Source organism: Mesoplodon densirostris, chromosome 18, assembly GCF_025265405.1.
Source record: "Mesoplodon densirostris isolate mMesDen1 chromosome 18, mMesDen1 primary haplotype, whole genome shotgun sequence".
In the NCBI taxonomy this organism is placed as follows: domain Eukaryota; kingdom Metazoa; phylum Chordata; class Mammalia; order Artiodactyla; family Ziphiidae; genus Mesoplodon; species Mesoplodon densirostris.
In genome coordinates, this window is record NC_082678.1 from 6,668,409 (window position 1) to 6,686,865 (window position 18,457).

General features: G+C 47.3%; 1 protein-coding gene across 4 annotated transcripts in view; it reads right to left on the reverse strand.

Moving 5' to 3' along the window:
* Positions 1–737: 737 nt before the first annotated feature.
* Positions 738–18,457, reverse strand: part of STAT3 (signal transducer and activator of transcription 3) — a 61,246-nt gene continuing 43,526 nt past the window's right edge. Inside the window, exons 9-24 of one of the 4 annotated variants that reach the window (XM_060082445.1) lie at positions 17,834–17,992; positions 17,582–17,674; positions 16,645–16,704; positions 12,785–12,814; positions 12,589–12,682; positions 12,436–12,483; positions 10,157–10,240; positions 9,320–9,418; positions 9,064–9,199; positions 8,294–8,346; positions 7,962–8,056; positions 7,700–7,839; positions 7,018–7,227; positions 3,914–3,956; positions 3,518–3,580; positions 738–2,741 (exon numbers count right to left, since the gene is read on the reverse strand). In XM_060082445.1, coding sequence (XP_059938428.1) covers positions 3,556–3,580; positions 3,914–3,956; positions 7,018–7,227; positions 7,700–7,839; positions 7,962–8,056; positions 8,294–8,346; positions 9,064–9,199; positions 9,320–9,418; positions 10,157–10,240; positions 12,436–12,483; positions 12,589–12,682; positions 12,785–12,814; positions 16,645–16,704; positions 17,582–17,674; positions 17,834–17,992 — 1,369 coding nt within the window. In that variant the 3' untranslated portion in view covers positions 738–2,741; positions 3,518–3,555. Of the gene's footprint in view, positions 2,742–3,517; positions 3,631–3,913; positions 3,957–7,014; positions 7,228–7,699; positions 7,840–7,961; positions 8,057–8,293; positions 8,347–9,063; positions 9,200–9,319; positions 9,419–10,156; positions 10,241–12,435; positions 12,484–12,588; positions 12,683–12,784; positions 12,815–16,644; positions 16,705–17,581; positions 17,675–17,833; positions 17,993–18,457 lie in introns of all 4 variants that reach the window. The other 3 variants (XM_060082443.1, XM_060082444.1, XM_060082442.1) reach the window with 3 other exon arrangements.

Sequence of the window (18,457 nt, forward strand, 5' to 3'; positions counted from 1 at the left end):
TCGCAGCCCGCCGGGAGAGGCGCAGGGGCCCGGCGCGGGGCTGGCGGGGGTGGGCGGGAGGGGAGGCAGCCGCCGAGCCGGAGCGCGCTAATCTGGAGCTGCATCTCTGCAGGGGGAGGCGGCGCGTATCTCCCGCACCCGCTCGTCTCCATGGTGTTCGGCGCGGGGGGGAGGGGGAGCCAGGCGAGTGGGCGCCGCGGTCTGTGAACTATCACCACCCACGGCCCGGGGCCCGCAGCCGCGGCCCGTTAAGTGTTGACGATCATCCCCACGGAGCGAACTGAAGAGAAAGTGATAATGGAGCCAACTGTGGAAGGGGAGGCCTGGGGTGGTGGGAGTGTCTGCGCCCCAACCCCCCTTAGGTAGCTTATCTGACCCCAGACAGGACACCGCAGCTTGCAAAGGCCCCGGGAGGGAGGGCGGAGGAGGGCAGGAAGAGGGGGTGGGAAGGCCTCCCACTCAAGCCGCCTCCGTGCGGGAGGGGTCGGACCGCTGGCTCCTCCAGGTATCCCTGAGCTGGAGGCTGGCGGCTAATGTTAAGATGGGAGGCGCTCGGTGCCCCAGAGGCGGGCCTGTGTCTACTCGGGCAGGAGAGGCTAAGGCCACCAGGCCGGGGCCAGGTCAACCACCTCCTCTCAAGACCCAGGCTCAGCCTGTAAGACCCCTTCAGAACTGAAGCAGGGGAAGTGGGACCACCCCGAGCCTCCAGCCAGACAGAGCTGCCGTGCCAGCAGACGGTTGCTATATAACTTTTATTTCTGGAAGGTAAAGTAGATACAGCAATATACAAAAAAAAAAAAAAAAAAAGAAAAACCCCACAATAATATAAATTTTTACACTATTAAGTAAGTATACATTGTAATTTGAATGCAGTGGTCAGGACAGCATCTCACAAACCACCGTGTGGGTAGCTCAGGCATCCATGGGAATCTCTAGGCTGGGCAGGGGTCAGGCAGGCAGGTCCTGGAGGACTGGGTTTTTTTAAATGAGGGGCCAAAACAAGTATCAGCTCCTCTCAGGGCTTTTGCTACAATCAGGGTTAAAACCAGAAACACATGCGACCTAAAAGCCACGGGGTTTTAGTTTCTGCTCCAGCGAAGCCGGGATCCTCACCCGAGGTCCCTCGAATTAAGCTGATTATGATCTAGAGAGTGTGGCTAAAGGGAGGTTGCTCCGTACCACCTATCAAACCCCCGTTTGTCTTGGAGAGAAGGTCTCGTCCCCTTCCTTCAAAAACTGGCGAATTTGGGTGTAACGCATAGCATTCCCTAGAAACTCCGGTCGACTGAGACAAGGTAGTTACGGACCACCCAATCTGGCCGTGCCTCTAGGTCTGAGGAGGCCCCATATCAGAGACCACCTCTCATGCTGCTAAGTGTTCTGAGATGCACAGAAAACGCAAGTAGTCCTGCCTCACCGCGGGGGCCCCCATGTGGAGGAGACGGTCACCAGCGCTGGGGGTAGGCTGGGGTGTACACTCCCTCACGTGAGGGACAGACCTCGAGCTTATCACTAAGCCTCTGCCCCTGGCTTAACCAAGTGAAGAAGTGATTACAGGTGCCGCAGGAAATCACCAAGAAGCTGGGATAGGAACCATATTCCCTGAGCTCAACTAGACCCTTGACTGGGGCCCCCCAGTCTGACTCATGTTCGACCTGTAACTCTCTCCCTCTTATTCCAGGAGGTCCTGAGACCAGGATGCCTATAGCAAACAGGACAAGGGACCTTTAGACATGGGAAGGAGCCATGCCACAAGAGTGGCTCAGGTAAACTGGGGGAGAGGAAGAATCATCCCATCCCTTAGAAGGCACCCACAGAAACCACGCAGGCTCGGAAACAGGCAGGGAGGAAAGGCGAGCAGGTTGAAAGTGCCCCTCTGCCCAGCCTCACTTACTAACAGGCCAGTAGGTGAAAGGGGAAAATAAAAACTTTGTTTATCAAAAAAAGTCTAAAATGTTTAGGGTCTCCTTCAACCGTCCTATATGAAAACCAAAGGCCAAGCCACATCTTCAGATGTCTGTTAAGGGCTGGATCTGAAGCTCGTGTCAGGGTTTATATAAATTATCAGCCTGAAGAAAGCTGAATGCCTAAAGCACCAAGGAGGAAATTAACTGAGTTTTCTTAAATACAGAAAAAGCTATGCTGATACAGTGTTTTTTTGTCCTTTAAAAAACATTTTTTTTTTTTTAAGTTTAAAAAGAAACCTAGGGGCTTTGAAAGTCCTATCTTCTATTTGAACGTCAGCAAGGTTCAACGTGCAATGCCAGGAGGATGTAGCTAGAGACAGCTGTAGCATCAGCTTACAGAAGTAGGCAGAGGGACACCGCGGGCACCAGAGGCGCTTGTCTGACAAGGACAACAAGCTGCTGAGAAAGGCAGGCAGGGGGGCAAAAAAAGACATTTCCTCTTTCTCCCTCTCGCCACCCCTTCCACACCCCCTGATCAGAGCCTCAGAGAGCGCATTCTTATTTGCATTTAGATAAAAGCATATCACCCACATTCACTCATTTCTCTATTTTAAAAAGTGCCCAGATTGCTCAAAGATAACCGAAATGAGAGACGAAAAAAAAATCTGGAACCACAGAGTTGGGAGTTGAGCTGATCTGGGCTTGGGCTGTTTAAGGGCTGGTGGAACACGGGTCGGTGCCTCTGTCACCTCTCTCTGCAGCTTCCGTCCTCGGCTTCTCACATGGGGGAGGTAGCACACTCCGAGGTCAGCTCCATGTCGAACGTGAGGGATTCTGGGGGGACACACAGGGAGAGCCAGTTCAGTCGCCTGAGCCCTACAGCTGGCGGGGCCCACACCCCTAGCCTTTCGGGGCACAGAGGCTCAGGCTGCCACTGCCATCTAGTCTCCTGCCCCTGCCCCTTGGTCGTCAAGATGGGGTCAGAGAATCCAGATTCTCTCCCTTCCCTTCTGGAAGGGCTCAGCCTCCTTCCTACCTTAACTCGTTCCCAACTCTCCAGGTTTACAGAAGCTCTAAGGCTGCCCTGTTGAACGCAGCAGCCTGGAGCCACTTGGGATGTGACTAGTCCCAACCGAGATAGGCTGTGGTTATAAAACGCGGGGCAGGTTTCAAAGATTTAGTACGAAAGAAAACCTCATTTGTTTTTTTCTTTTTTGGCTGCACTGCACGTGCATCTTGCGGGGATCTTAGTTCCCCGACCAGGGATCGACCCCGTGCCCCATGCAGTGCAAGCGTGGAGTCCTAACCACTGGACCGCCAGGGAAATCCCACACTCATTTTTTTCTAACGTGCAGAAATGCCACTATCTTGGATTTACTGGGCTAAAGAAAATACATTTGTAAAATTAACCTCACCTGTTCCTTTTCACTGTTTTTAACGTGGCTGCTAGAAAATTTACTCTGGCATGGGGGTGCGTGTTTCTATAGGATAGCGCTGTTCGAGAACTCCTACCAATCCAGGTGCCCCTCGCTTGGCTGTGCACATGGGAGCATCACACCAAGGGGACTGACTTCCCTCACAGGGACAGAGTCCAGCAACCAGATACTCACCAAACTGCCCTCCTGCTGAGGGTTCAGCACCTTCACCATTATTTCCAAACTGCATCAATGAATCTAAAGTGCGGGGGGACATCGGCAGGTCAATGGTATTGCTGCAGGTCGTTCTGTAGGAAATGGGGAGCAGCAGGAGGGGAAAGGGCCGGGTTGACAAGACACAATGGAGAAAAAAAAAAAAGAACAAAACACACACACACAAGCCATCAAACTCTGGTCTCCAACAGAAAAATAAAAGCTCAAGCTTTTTAAACACACGAGGTCACTTTGAGTACTGAACATAGCTCGGAGGGCTCCAACCCTTCACAAGAGAACTCTCACCCGGTGTCCTGTTCCCAGGGATAACTGAGGACATTAGAAATGGAGGCAAAATTGGGAAGGGAAGCCACTTACGGTGTCACACAGATGAACTTAGTCTTCAGGTATGGGGCAGCACCTGGGTAGAAGAAAACTCAGGCTTACTGACTGTGATTCCACTCTTGGGTACCAGGCAGCAGGAAGCCGGCTGCCTCCCCAGGGCTGACTTGAAACTCACTCCATCCTTGACCAGAGATTGCCTGGAACCTCCGTCTCCCCTCAGGGCTGCCCTCCCTCACTGTATACTCTGATGGTCCAGTGCTTGCAGCTGGAAGCTTGGTTCTTCCCCTCAAACCTTCCTGAGACTTTTCAGCCGACCCTGGTCCCGCCTGAGCTCAGATGAGCTCCAGCCTTGTGCTCATTCTTACCCTCGATCATGTAAAGACTTTAACTGCCTGTATGTGGACTGAGTATTGTATTCTAGCCTGGTTGTATCTCTTAGATTGAGTTCCCCGCATGCAGGACTGAGCCCACGCAGTCTGGGCACCACGTCCTGCTCAGATACCGAAGTCACCGAGTCTTTAAGAGAAGGTGGAAACGGCTAATGCAGTTCCAAAGCTGAGGGTGACCCCTTCTGTTCCCATCAGCACTCATCTGCCTCTATTACATTTTTCGGTGAGGGTATTAGTAACTCCCCAGTTGGATAACTACATCTCACAGAAGAGCCCCTCCACGGGGAGGATGGCTCTGGACTGGGTGACAGGGGGCCTTACGTCTTCAACAGCTAAGAGATCCGGCCAAGGGCTTTTCTCTCTCGAGTATAAAATAAGAGGGAGGCGGAAGAGGGAGGGGCCCCTCTTGGTCATTTATGATTCTCGTTCTACAGTTAGAAATGTGAAGACCGAAATAAATGAATTTTAAGTGCTAAATGCTTACAGCAAGAGGTCAAAGAGCCCTGGAGACACTGGCATGGAATTTGGGGGATTCAGGTGAACAAACCAATTAGGAGGCACGGGGCAGGGCGGGGTGGGCTGAGAGAAGCACAGCTGTAAAGCTTGGGGCTTACAGTGAAACCGAGGATCAGAAGGTACAATGACAGCCTGAGAAAGGGCATTGCCGAGGGGCCCTTAGGCTCCCATCTGAGTTTATTTTTGGCCAAGAAATAGGTTAACTCAGTACCGAATCCAAAGAAGCTATCGAAGCAGGGTTCTGGTGTCTTATCAATCCATTTTGGCCCAGGCCTGAGGGGAGCTTACACCCCAGACAGAAAAGGGTTTAATTCCCTAAGTGATCAACGTTGCTGAGAAAAACACCTTCGGCCTGAGATGCCACAGTAGAAGCAAAGGAGAACTAAGACTAAAAGCTGATCTATGACTCCGTACAAGGTTGTAAATGCACTTTATCTAATTTGTAAGATAAGGAATTTGTCATTTCTACAGAGGAATGTCTCCCTCAAGCCATGAGGAAATACGTGTGAGCTTCTGAGTAAGAAGGAGGGAAGAGTCCTGGGAAGATAATCTAGGAGATAGGTTTATCTCCTAGAGACAATAAAACCCTCAGGATGAGGGACCTCCCTGGTAGCGCAGTGGTTAAGAATCCGCCTGCCAATGAAGGGGACACGGGTTTGAGCCCTGGTCCAGGAAGATCCCACATGCCGCGGAGCAACTAACAAGCTCTCTAAAAATGGGTTCATACTTAAAAAAAAAAAAAAACAACAACAACCTTCAGGATGGGAACAGAGAGGAAATGGTCAGCTGCTCAACTCTGGAGGACCCCACATGCAGCCCGCCAGCGCCCCACACCTGCTGACCCATTTGCCACGCTCACACCCAGCCCCAGGAGGCAGACAAGCACTCAAGTCATTAGTTCCCTTCCTGTGACTGCCGTCTTGGCCCTGAGGAAACACCGAGGCCTCCAGGCAGGAAAGGGCCTTGCCTCCCGGTCACACAGGAGGCTTGAGGGAGGGCGCAGCCTCAGACTTGGAACTTGGACCTTGAAAGCAAAATTAGTCAAGGGCCCAGCACTTGGACCTAAATGCCTTCTCCAGAAGGAACAGGGTAGTGTGATGGGGGCTGATAAACAGATCTCCCAACCGAAGCACAACGTGGGAGGAGAGATAAGGGGCAGACAGGAAGTGAGAGTTACGCTCGCCTAGAGTGTGGCCGAGACTCAACCCCAGAGCAAAGGAAAAAGGAAAGTCAATTGCCAATTAGCCCCGACTCCCTCTTCCAAGTCTCAGTTCTTCTCACCCCAAGAGATCCCTCACAGGGAACTCCTGTGAAAAAGTGGGAAGGAAGCTGGTGAGTTTGTGTTTGTGTGTGGGAGAGCTCTTTGTACAAAAACAGTTTTTTCCAAAGCAACTGGGGCAGGGAAGCCAACCTCAAAGGATCCCTTTAAACCACGACTGGCTCTATGATTAAGAAAACGTAAATAAAAACAAAGAACAGCAAATTATAGTGTTCTCATCAGGATCTGGACAGAGAACCCAGTGTCCGAGCCCCAGACGCCCATGGGAACAGACTAGGGGGCTCTGCCCTCCATGCTGGCGGTGGTGCTGGAGAGCGAGGCTTTAGTGTGGAAAATGTATGTGTAACTTACAGAAGCACATGGGCTCTTGCACGTTAAAAAACATCTTATTTTCAAGAGCTGCACATTCAAAGGACCAATGCCACGCCCCTCCCACCAGCTGCTGGCTTCCCCTTCAGTCACCACTCCTGTGCTCCTAAACCATGTTCCAGCGCTGCTAACGCTCATTTCCTCCAGAAAGCCTTTCTTCATCCCTCTTGGCGCTGCTCACATTGTTCCGTGATGGGGAAAAGGAAACACGCTAGACTGAAGTCTGAATCGCAAGCCTTCCAGCATCTGCTTTGTAAGAAGTGCTGTGCTGGCTGGGCATCCTGTTTCTAGAGAATTCTGCCCTCGCTTTCTTTCCACGGTGTTTTAGGTATGGCTGGGTGTGTGCGTGCTGCTTCCCCCTTGAGACTGGTGCTTCTTGTAGGGCAGAGCCTGGTGACTGATTCCTCTCCTCTCTCTAACCCCATCAGCCACCCCCAAAGGCACTCACGACAAAGTTCTTTCCCAGAAAGAGGAATAAAGATCAGCAGGCTCTTCAGGCATTTACCTTATCTGTCCTCCCAGGATCCTACGATTTCCCACTTTTCCCCAGAACTAAATGGCTGTCGTGGAAAATCAACAACTACCTGGGTCAGCTTCGGGATGCTCCTGGCTCTCTGGCCGACAGTACTTTCCGAACGCCTCCTCCTTTGGAATGTCAGGGTAGAGATAGACCAGCGGAGACACGAGGATATTGGTGGCATCCATGATCTTATAGCCCATGATGATTTCAGCAAACGACATGTTGTTCAGCTGCTGCTTGGTGTATGGTTCCACCGATTGGATCTGGGTCTTACCTGTCAGGGGAAATGGGAAGGGAAGACTCAGGTGATCTCAGAGAAAACTACCTGATTTATTTTCCCTCAAGGGGGAAAGGCTTATGCCAACCCAGCGCTCGATACCCTGAATATCCTGCCCAGTCGCCTGGCACTGGGGAAATGTTCAGCTGGCTTTGGGAGAGGCTATCCAGCTGGGCCACAGGTAATACACTTGGATAACTATTTACATAAGATATATCAACAGGGTAGGAAAGAAAGGAGATGAAAATGAAATTTAAATAGGGAAATATTAGTCCCTGGAGCCAGCAAAACAAAACTGGCAAACCAGTCCTCCAGCTGGTAGAATTTAGAGAAAAGAAGTCACCCAAATGTGCCTTACAAGTCTGAGGCAGGGGGGTGCGAGGCCATCTCTGCCCACGAGGGGGCAGCACGTGTCTGAAACCAGCAGAGGCGCTCACCACCAGGTGGGGTGGGGAAAAGCCAAGCTTACCGCTGATGTCCTTCTCCACCCAGGTGAAGGTGACTCCTCCTTCTTTGCTGCTTTCACTGAATCTCAGCAGGAAGGTGCCTGGGGGCTTGGTGCTCAAGATGGCCCGCTCCCTCTCCTTACTGATAAAGCCCATTATGTACCTGGAGGCAAAGAGGAGCAACAGCAAGATTTGGGCTGAGGGTTGCCCTGCTATTGGCCTGCGGGGAGAGCGGGGGACCTGTCACACCTGCGCACCCTGCCAGACACAAGAGTTCCAACCTACCCTTCATTCCAAAGGGCCAGGATGTACTTTTTCACAAGGTCAATGATATTGTCCAGCCAGACCCAGAAGGAGAAGCCCTTGCCAGCCATGTTTTCCTGGAGAAAAGAATAATGAGAAAGCCAAGTCCGCCACCATCCCAGGCTTCTCCTTCCTAGGGGTGAGGTGCCACCAAAATCCTCAGGCCCATCTAGCCTCAGGCAGGTGCTACTGGCCGCTGGACCAAGAGCCTAGGGCCTTCAGGCCCAGCGTCCTCCACGACCTCCCAGCAGGTAAGCACCCCTCCCCCTCCCCCTCCCGGGAGGCAGCCACACGGAGTTCACACAGTTGCTTACTTTGCAAAATTTAGCCCACGTGATCTGACACCCTGAATAGTTCACACCAGGTCCTGAAGGAAAAAAAATAATAAAGTAGTATAATTTTCAGTTTTGAATCAAGATCTTATTTCTTCAGACAGAACACGTGCACAACTGCCCCACGATAGACCCTGAAACCGTTGGTTTTCATGTATTTGAATGTTGCCACTGTTGTGTGCATATGGTGCACCCGTCCGCCCCACACCAACCCCATCATTTGACACCGCCCCCCCCACCGAGTTGTTGTTTAGCCCAGCTGCCCATTCTAGCCTCGTGTGGTGGTCCGGGGACCAGCAGCACACACTAAGAAGCTGACAGCTTGAGTTACAGGGTCACATTTGGTGGCAGCATAGGACACAGCATAGGTAGCAGGCAAAACATTCTACTAAGGCTTTTTTTCCAGGGAGAAAATTAAAAACAAGCCCACAGTTTCTTGAAGAAACAAACAGGGATACCAAGCCTTTATTTAGCTCTAACACGCACTTAAAATATCTTCCGATGGTTGGATAAAGTAGTACCCTGGAAGGGTGAGGGAGACAGCGACCAAGAGACAAGAAATCTGCCTCCCGCCTCATAAAGACGACCCCCAGGATGCACACCTCCTCTGTATCCTGACTCCCTGACCTGCTGGAGCACATGTGTTCTGGCCCCGGCACAGCACCTTGCTCAGTAAACTCTTCTGAATGAACAGCCCCATGGGCCAGATTCCTTTCCAAGGAGGGTGAGGGGAGAAGAGGTAAAGCGCTGACCTAAGAGTTTCTCCGCCAGCGTTGTTAACTGCTCGATGCTCAGCCCACGCTTGGTGGTGGAGGAGAACTGCCAGCTCAGCACCTCGGCCACTTGATCCCACGTTCCAATTGGGGGCTTGGTGAAAAAGTTCACGTTCTATTGGAAATGACACATTTGCTCCTTCAGATGAGAGGGCGGTGCCTGATGAGCTGCGCTAGGTACCGTGACAGCCCCGAGGCACCGAGAAGCCTCAGGAAAAATGGGGGCCCGACTCACCTTGGGGTTGTTGGTCAGCATGTTATACCACAGGATGGACGCCCAGGCGTTGGGCATCTGACAGATGTTGGAGATCACCACAACTGGCAAGGAGTGGGTCTGTGGAGGGAGCGTGGGATGAGCTGGGGAGGCAGAGGGCCCTCGTGGCTTCCAAAACCTCTTCACGCATCTCTCGCAGGGTTTGGAATAAAGGACAGGCCGTGGAGCACACCTGCTTCCAGCCCTCAGGGAGGAGCGGGGCCGAGTCAGCTCAACACCCAGAGCAGAAAGAATGCCGAACTCGGAGGCTGTCTGAACATCACCAGGAACTTGTAAAGCTAACTTGCTCACGGTGGACTCACAGTCCACGGATTCCCCATTTATAACACCTGCAAGGCATCCTCCACGAATCGAAGCTGAACCTGCCCATTAAGCAGAGAGGTCCCAGGGATCAAAGACTAGGGTTCCTGCTTTTTCCGGTGTATCTTTAATTTAAAGATCAAGAAGGTTGGGGAAAGAGCATGTAAATGCCATGACTGTCTGTATACTAAAGACATTGGTTGTTGAAAGACTGTTTTGCCCAAACTTTATAAAGTCGGCTCTGATCAATGTCTAAATATGAGTTTTTATATCAAGTTTGCTGAAAGCTGAGTAGACATGTATCTTCTAAGCACTCAGGCAAGACTTTACTCTCAGGTGGGATGCTAAGGATTTGGGGGAGGAAGAGAAGCAAAAGTAAACACAGTGCTTAGCAAAGAGTCACCATTCCACATTCTGGAGTAAAAACCTCAACTAGAAGAAGTCTCGTCCTGAATTACCACTGCGTGCAGCCCTACCCAGTTCTGTCACAGAACTCACCTCTAGGTCGATCTTGAGGCCTTGGTGATATACCTCAGTCTCAAAGGTGATCAGGTGCAGCTCTTCAGTCACAATCAGGGAGGCCTACAAGAAGGAGAAGGACGCTATTCCTCAGAGAGGATGGTATTCCGTCCTGACGCCGCCACTACACCATCCAGAAGGGCAATCCACCAGGTGGCCACAGACACAACTGGAGCACGTGGTCTCTTCAACCCTATCACTCCCCAGTGCTGTAGTCCTCAACCTGACCTCCTACTAGCTTTATTATGATACTAAGGAGATCCAATAGGTTATGTGTAAAATGGGTAAAGCACAAAGAATGACCAAACAGTGAACACCTGCGTACCCACCACCCAGTTTAAGGGAAAGACAGTCACTACTGAGGTTCTCTGGGCACCTTCCCAACCCCATCCACCCCTGTGCCTCCTCCCTCAGAAGTAACAGCTATTTTGTCTTTTGAGTTCATCATTTCCTAGCTCTTCTTGATGGTTTTACCACATTTACACCTCTCAACAATGTATGTGTGGTTTGGTTTGTTTAGTTCCATCTGATACGTATGGAATCACACGCTGTGTGTTCTTTTTTTTTTTTTTTTTTTTTTTTTTTTTGCCGTATGCGGGCCTCTCACTGTTGTGGCCTCCCCCGTTGCGGAGCACAGGCTCCGGACGCGCAGGCTCCGGACGCGCAGGCTCAGCGGCCATGGCTCACGGGCCCAGCCGCTCCGCGGCATATGGGATCCTCCCAGACCGGGGCACGAACCCGTATCCCCTGCATCGGCAGGCGGACTCTCAACCACTTGCGCCACCAGGGAGGCCCCACGCTGTGTGTTCTTTTGTGACTCGCTTTTCACATCCATGTAGCTGTGTGCACCTGCAATTTCTCCATTTTCACAGCTGTATAGTATTCCATCACCTGACTATACTGCAGATCATTTATCCACTCTAGTGCTGATGGCATTTGGTTTGTATTTAGGGCTTACAATCAGGCTGCTCTGACATTTTGTACATATCTCCTGCTACCTATGTGCAATGATTCCTCTATTGTTAAATCCTGGGAGTGGCACTATTGGTTTACAGGGTATGTTCATTTTTATAATGCCCAATTGTTTTCCAAAGTGACTGTAACAATTTATACTCCCACCAGCAATATAGTGACATTATTTTGAATGAGAATTGCCAATGAATTATTAGAAATTCCAATTCATATTTTAAATGCTCTTTTTCTAATTACAAAAGTAATACACGTTCAGTTTAAATGCAAATATTACAGAGAGAGTACAGAGTAGCCTTGGATAAGAACAGCAGCACTGTTTGGTAGATATTCCTCTAGAATTCTGTAATGCAGACATGAATAGACAAAATACAGTGTAAGTTTTTTTAAACAAATATACTAATATACTACTCAAATTATTTTGCATCTTTTTTTCCTAAATAAATATGCCACATACATTTTCTTGTATCATTGCATACCTCACTCTTTAACTGCTGTCAAGTATTATAAATTCAATTTTTTTTTTTTTTCAAAAGGCCTGCTACGTTCTAGAGAAGAGGGTAAGAATAGCTCAGGGGACAAATATCAGAAAAAGAATAGGGTGTCACAGTTTTATAAAAAATATTTAAAACTAGTTTTTGGTCACATTTACCTTTTTTTTTTTAAAGTGTGTTCTTTTTTTTTTTCTTTTTTGGCCACGCCACGTGACTTATGGGATCTTAGTTCCCCAACCAGGGATCAAACCCACGCCCATGGCAGTGAAAGCCCTGATTCTTAACCACTGGACCACCAGGGAAGTCCCTTAAGTTTATTCCTGACACTAAGAGTCCAATAATCTGAATAAATGGGAGGCAGAGGAGAAATAAGGGGATTTGTATTGTTTTGTTCTTTTTCTTTTGGTAAAATGTTTAACTCGGATTTGTTGAAACCTTCCATCCCACCTCAGTGACCAAAACAGGTCACCCAAAGCTGAGCCAAGCCATGTCAGCGCACAGAAGTTGGAAGGGGAATTTGGAAAGCCCCAGGCAAGGTGGAAGGCTTCTTTTCCACTACGTGGGTGTGGGCAAGGGACTTTCCACTCCTTAATGATGCGCTAACTCCCAGGACAATCAAGGAAATGCTCCGAGCCCGAGTACTCCAAGGCATGAGTGACTCCTGATGTGTCCTGTTGGCCTGTGGTGACTGCAGCTGGTCAGGTGTCTCTACTTCTGGACAGTAAGAAGGCTCTTTTTCTCTCCTGCTCAGAGAAAACTCTCCTATAGTTGGCTTTCATCCCCAACAAAACTTACGTCGCAGTTGGCTCGGCCCCCGTTACCACATCTCTGCTCTCTCAGGGTCTGTAAGAAAAGCAAAGAGCATCCCCTGTCACCTGAGGCTCTCCCCTAACCCCTCCCCCTGCCAGAGACCCTGGGAGCAGGTGAGTCCAGGCTTCTCCCGTGTACCAAGTGTTTGAACTCTGCGGAGAGGCTGCCGTTGTTAGACTCTTCCATGTTCATCACTTTCGTGTTTGTGCCCAGGATGTTAAATTTCCTGGATCTGAATCACAGGAGAAAAAAACCAACCACATAGGTGAGCGAGTGGTCAGAGGACAAAGTTAGATTAAACGGGAACACAAGGAAGCCTCCAGGCTGCACTTACCCTCTGAGAGCTGCAACATCCCCGGAGTCTCTGTTAAGAACACAAACCAGTGGTAATAAAAAAGGCCCTGAGTTTCTTCAAAAGTCTACTTTGAACACCTATAATTTATTCTGATGGAAGAACTGCTGTTCTCCTGGGGATTTCTGTAAGTGACTCAATTACATTTTATATGTGAAATTAACAATCCTATACATGCTGAAGTAGTAGACACAGCTGGCTGCCTACCTTCTTCCTAACAGAACCTTGACTCTGTCAGGGATCTTTCCCATCCCCACCTCCAGGGGATCCTGATCGTTAAGCTCGCCAGAACAGAGCATGCCCACAGGGCAGCAGTCCAGGGGTGAGGACAGGACCTTCACTGTCTCAATCAGATGGGGGAGGATTCTCTCTCAGGCTGTACTTAGGTTCCATAGCTTCAGCTGAACATGAGCAAGGAGGCATGTGGCCTTAACTACCACAAGCAACCATGCAGCAACCCAGAAGGGAACCCTAGAATGCCAGTGACACTTATAGTGGCAGAGAAGAGAGACGGAGGATTCTGGGTCCTTGATGACATCAACTGAGTCACTGATCTCACCGTCAGACACTTGTTCTAACTTTGCATTTCCAGTTAAACTGGGTTGCAAATTTCCTTATTCTTTAAGCCACACTGGGTTTTCTGCAGAGGTTTACTGTTACCTGTAACTCAGAGCATCCCATTGATGTCGCTGGAAATATTCTTCCCAGTGTGTTCCCTGTGTTTTTGAATATTTCATTTTTTATATAGTCACCATTTCTCAGTGTCTTCCTTTCTTTTTAAAATTATTTTAGTTCCGTTTAAAAAGTCCTTCTCATTGCTATATACTCACTTATGCTTTTAGAAAAACAGCTACTCTTTATTAAACAGTACATTCTGTGGGAGTTTACAGATTAAAATGGATCAACTTTTAAACCATTCAGAAGATACCTTTCCATATACCACATTTTTATTTATTTATTTATTTATTTTGGCCATGCAGCTTGTGGGACCTTACTTCCCTGACCAGAGATTGAACCCAGGCCCTCGGCAGTGAAAGCTCAGAGTCTTAACCACTGGACTGCCAGGGAATTCCCCATATATCACATTTGGGAACTTAAAGTCCTCGTTATCAGAAAATTTTCCCTCATGTCTAGCCTATATTTACTTTCTTTTTTCACATTATTTTTTTTGGTATACCTTTGATGTAATTGACAAATAATAAACTGCATATATAAAATGCACAATTTGATAAGGTTTGATATATGTATACTATACACACCTGTGACATCAGCCCAATTAAGATAATGAACATACCCAGCATCCCCAAGTTTCCCTACGCCCTTATGTGACCCATTCCCCAATCCCACACTCCGCCCACCCCTGTCCCCAGGCAACCAATGATCTGCTTTCAGTCATGACAGATTCATTCGCACTTCTAGAATTTTATATAAATGACAATGTAAAGTATGTATGTTTTTTTCTTGGTCTGGCTTTTCTCATTCAGTGTATTAATTTGGAGATTTATCCTTGTGTTGTGGGTATCAATAGTTCGTTCCTTTTTGTTGGTGAATAATATTCCGTTGCATGGATATACCACCAACTGTTTATTCACCTGTTGATGGACACTCGTCTATTAATGCAGATTCCTGTACAACCCTTTGTGTGGACATATGCTTTCATTTCTCTTGGGTAAATACCTAGGAGTGGAATGGTTAGGTCATAGGGTAGGTACATGTTTAACTTTTTAGGAAACTGCCAAATTGTTTTCCAAAACTGGTTGCCATTTTTACCACCATTATATTATACATTTGCCTATACTTTTAAGATATATCTAGAATTTATTCTGATGGACAGTGAAAAGTTAACTTCTTACTCAAATCCCCCCAATACCAAGTTTCCCTAAGACGACTTACTGAATAATCCACCCTCCCTCGCTAATTTAAGATATCAATTAAAATGTATATTAATTCCTGGGCTTCCCTGGTGGCGCAGTGGTTGAGAGTCCGCCTGCCGATGCAGGGGACACGGGTTTGTGCCCCGGTCCGGGAGGATCCCACGTGCCGCGGAGCGGCTTGGGCCCGTGAGCCGTGGCCGCTGGGCCTGCGCGTCTGGAGCCTGTGCTCCGCAACGGGAGAGGCCACAGCAGTGAGAGGCCCGTGTACCGCAAAAAAAAAAAAAAAAAAAAGTATATTAATTCCTTATATAAACCTGAAGTCTATTTTTGGACTTTAGATTTTGCTTCAATGATCAGTTTATTCCTGCCCTGGTAACACACTCATTTAGCAACTGAAACTTTGTGATATATTTTATTTTATTTTATTTTATTTTATTTTATTTATTTATTTTTTTTTTGCGGTACGCGGGCCTCCCACTGTTGTGGCCTCTCCCGCTGCGGAGCACAGGCTCTGGACGCACAGGCTCAGCAGCCATGGCTCAGGGGCCCAGCCGCTCCGCGGCATGTGGGATCTTCCCGGACCGGGGCACGAACCCGTGTCCCCTGCATCGGCAGGCGGACTCTCAACCACTGCGCCACCAGGGAAGCCTGTGATATATTTTAATATTGGGCAAGGCAGCTTCCCATACCACCCCCCATAATTTTTATTTGTTAAAAGAATTCTTTTGGAAAGTGAATAGCAAAAGAACCACCATTCTGGTGGTTGTCAGGCGCTGGAGGGAGAGGTAAATGGGGATTTGCTCTTCAATGGATATAGAGTTTCAGTTTTATAAGATGAAAAAGTTCTGGAGATCTCTTGCAAAACAATGTCCATATACTCCACACTGCTGAACTGCACCCTTACAAACGGTTGATATCAACCATACATCAATAAAAAAAGAAAAAGAAAAAAAAGAAAACAGAAAAAATATGAGGTAAATTTGAACAGTAACTGGCTATTTGATGATATTAAAGAAGCATTTGGGGCAAGATTTTAAATTGCTAAGATGGTAAATTTTATGTTTATCACAATTAAAAATAAACAAATCCTTTTTAAAAACTATCTCTGCTTATTTTTTTCATCTAAGATATAACTTGAAAAGCAAGTCAAGAGTTTTTAAAAATCCTATTCATGTTTTGGCTGGTTCTGTATTAACTGGGAAGAATCAACATCTTTATAATAAAATTAAAAGTCTTCAATCCAGAAGTATGACTTATCGCCTCACTTTTAAAAAGCCACTTCCTCGCTAAAATTTCACAGTGTCCTTCAAGTACGTCTTAAATATTTCTGTTAAGTTTATCACCATATATTTTTTATTTTTGTTGCTTATTGTGAGATCATTTTTCTATTATAATTTCTAACTGGTTGATGCTAATTTATGGTTAAAGTAATCAATTTTTGCTTATTTATTTATTTATTAAACTTACCACCGTCCTCAAGTCCCTAATTTCATTAGTAACTATTTTCCAATTCATTTTCATGAAATTTCCAGATAAACAATTATATCAGCTACATTTTCTCTTTTTTAATCTTTTCAGAGGGTAAGTGTATTTTAATTTTTTAAAGGTACTGTCAAATTCTGAAGAGGATTCCATTATGCGAAACAGCAACAAAAATCAATTTTCCCATATAGTCTCAGTTTTATATAATATGCATACATTACATTTATAAGTAAAAAAATGAAAAAAGAAAAAGAGGAACTCGAGGTCACAATAGCAATCGCAACTCAAATCTGTACCGCTAGCTTTGTGGTTTTGTTCAGGCACATAAATGACAACGCACAGCAAGGCTTCTGAAAACTTCTTAAAGAAACGAAGATCTCTGAACGAAGATAAAGCCTCTAAGTTCACATGATGCCTGTCAAAGTTCCCATTTCTCTGTCCCTCATTGAAAAAAAGAAAAAAAGAGCTAAGATAAGGAGTACTTACTTGTCAATGCACACTTTAATTTTAAGCTGATAATTTAGCTCAGGGAATTTGACCAGCAATCTATTTCAAAAAAAAAAGAAAGAAAGAAAAAAAAAGTTTCAGAGCAAAGAAAAAACATCCAATTAAAAAAAAAAAAAAGTCACTAGGCTCCCCCAGCAACTTCTAGTTGAAGTAACATAAAATTCGTTAACTCTTCAATTCTAAAGAGGTAAGTCATAATCCCAAATTCCTCTTCCCACAGGTGCTGGGTTTGACCTTAAGTCAAGCACCAGGCCAAAAGGGACTGAAAGAAAGCCTAAGAACTAAGAACTTAGATAAAGTTGTGAGAGATTCACCAAAGGATAATGAAAGCCATTTCATGAAAAATATTACAGGAATACGTGCTCTGCAGGTGGTATTCTTTCTATTAAACCTGAAACCTAACACCATACTACCTTTCTGAGGAGGGAAATTTCACTGCAGACCGGCAAACCCCAGCTTACCTGTTCTGACTTGAATGTGAAAGTAACGCTCCACCTGCAGGCCCCTCACCCATCTGCCCGGTGGCCTCTTAGCTTCTATTATCACTAAGCTTTATTCTTTCCCTTAAGATCCTCAGGGAAAAGTAGGCTCAAAGAACAAAAAATAACTGGCATTATTCTGCCTCTTTTGCAGGAGAGATGGAGATTCTATGGCTTAAGACTTTAGGCTTGGAATCTTAGGAATACAATGGGCTTGAATCACAGGAATATGCCCAGGTAACCTCAAAGAGATTACCATTCTTTAGCTTTTGACAGGAGAATCAAAGAGCAAGCTGATATTATGCCAACAAATTCCATATCCATCATGGTACTGCCTGCGACGCCTATACAGAACCACCCTGGCCACCAACTCTGTTCTGGCCCTGAGAGTGACCCTTGATACAATATCTGCCAGAAGTGAAGGTTCCGTGGCCCACCTGACTTTAGTTGTAAACTGGACACCGGTCTTGATGACTAAGGGCCGGTCGGGATGCATAGGCATGCAGGGCTGCCGCTCCACCACGAAGGCACTGGAAGGGAAAGAGAAGGGTAGTGGTTCACACACAACTCAGTGGGCCAGTCCCTGTCCTGTTCCTCGGAAGTCAGCCAATCTCTTGTTCAGTGACATTTTGGGGAGGGTGGGTGGAGGGCGGGGGTGATGGGGGAAAGGGACAGGGACTCTAAGTTACCTTTTCATTAAGTTTCTAAACAGCTCTACGATTCTCTCCTCCAGCATTGGCCGGTGCTGTACAATGGGATCCCCTTTGTAGCTAACTTTCTGCTGCAACTCCTCCAGTTTCTTAATTTGTTGGCGGGTCTGAAGTTGAGATTCTGCCAATGAGGTTATCCTGCCAATAAAATAAGGAAGATACCAGTTACCTAAGTGGGTGTACACAGGTGAGGTGGAGAAGGGGAAGGGAATACCACAGGTATAAACACCTCTACGCAGTCCCCTGACATAAGAAAGGGGCAATTTTTTTCATTGTGGGAAGATATGCATAGCATAAAATTGACCGTTTCTAAATGTACAGTTCAGCAGCATTAGATTAGAAAAGGGAAACTTATTTTTGCCTTTTTGGGGTTTTTTTTTTGCACATGCTGTGTGGCTTGCAGGATCTTAGTTCCCTGAGCAGGGACTGAACCTGGTCCCTGGCACTGAAAGTGCTGAGTCCTAACCACTGGACCGCCAGGGAATTCCCTATTTTGTCTTTTTAATTTTTTTTTTTTTTTCTTTTTGTGGTACGCGGGCCTCTCACTGCTGTGGCCTCTCCCATTGCGGAGCACAGGCTCCGGACGCGCAGGCTCAGTGGCCA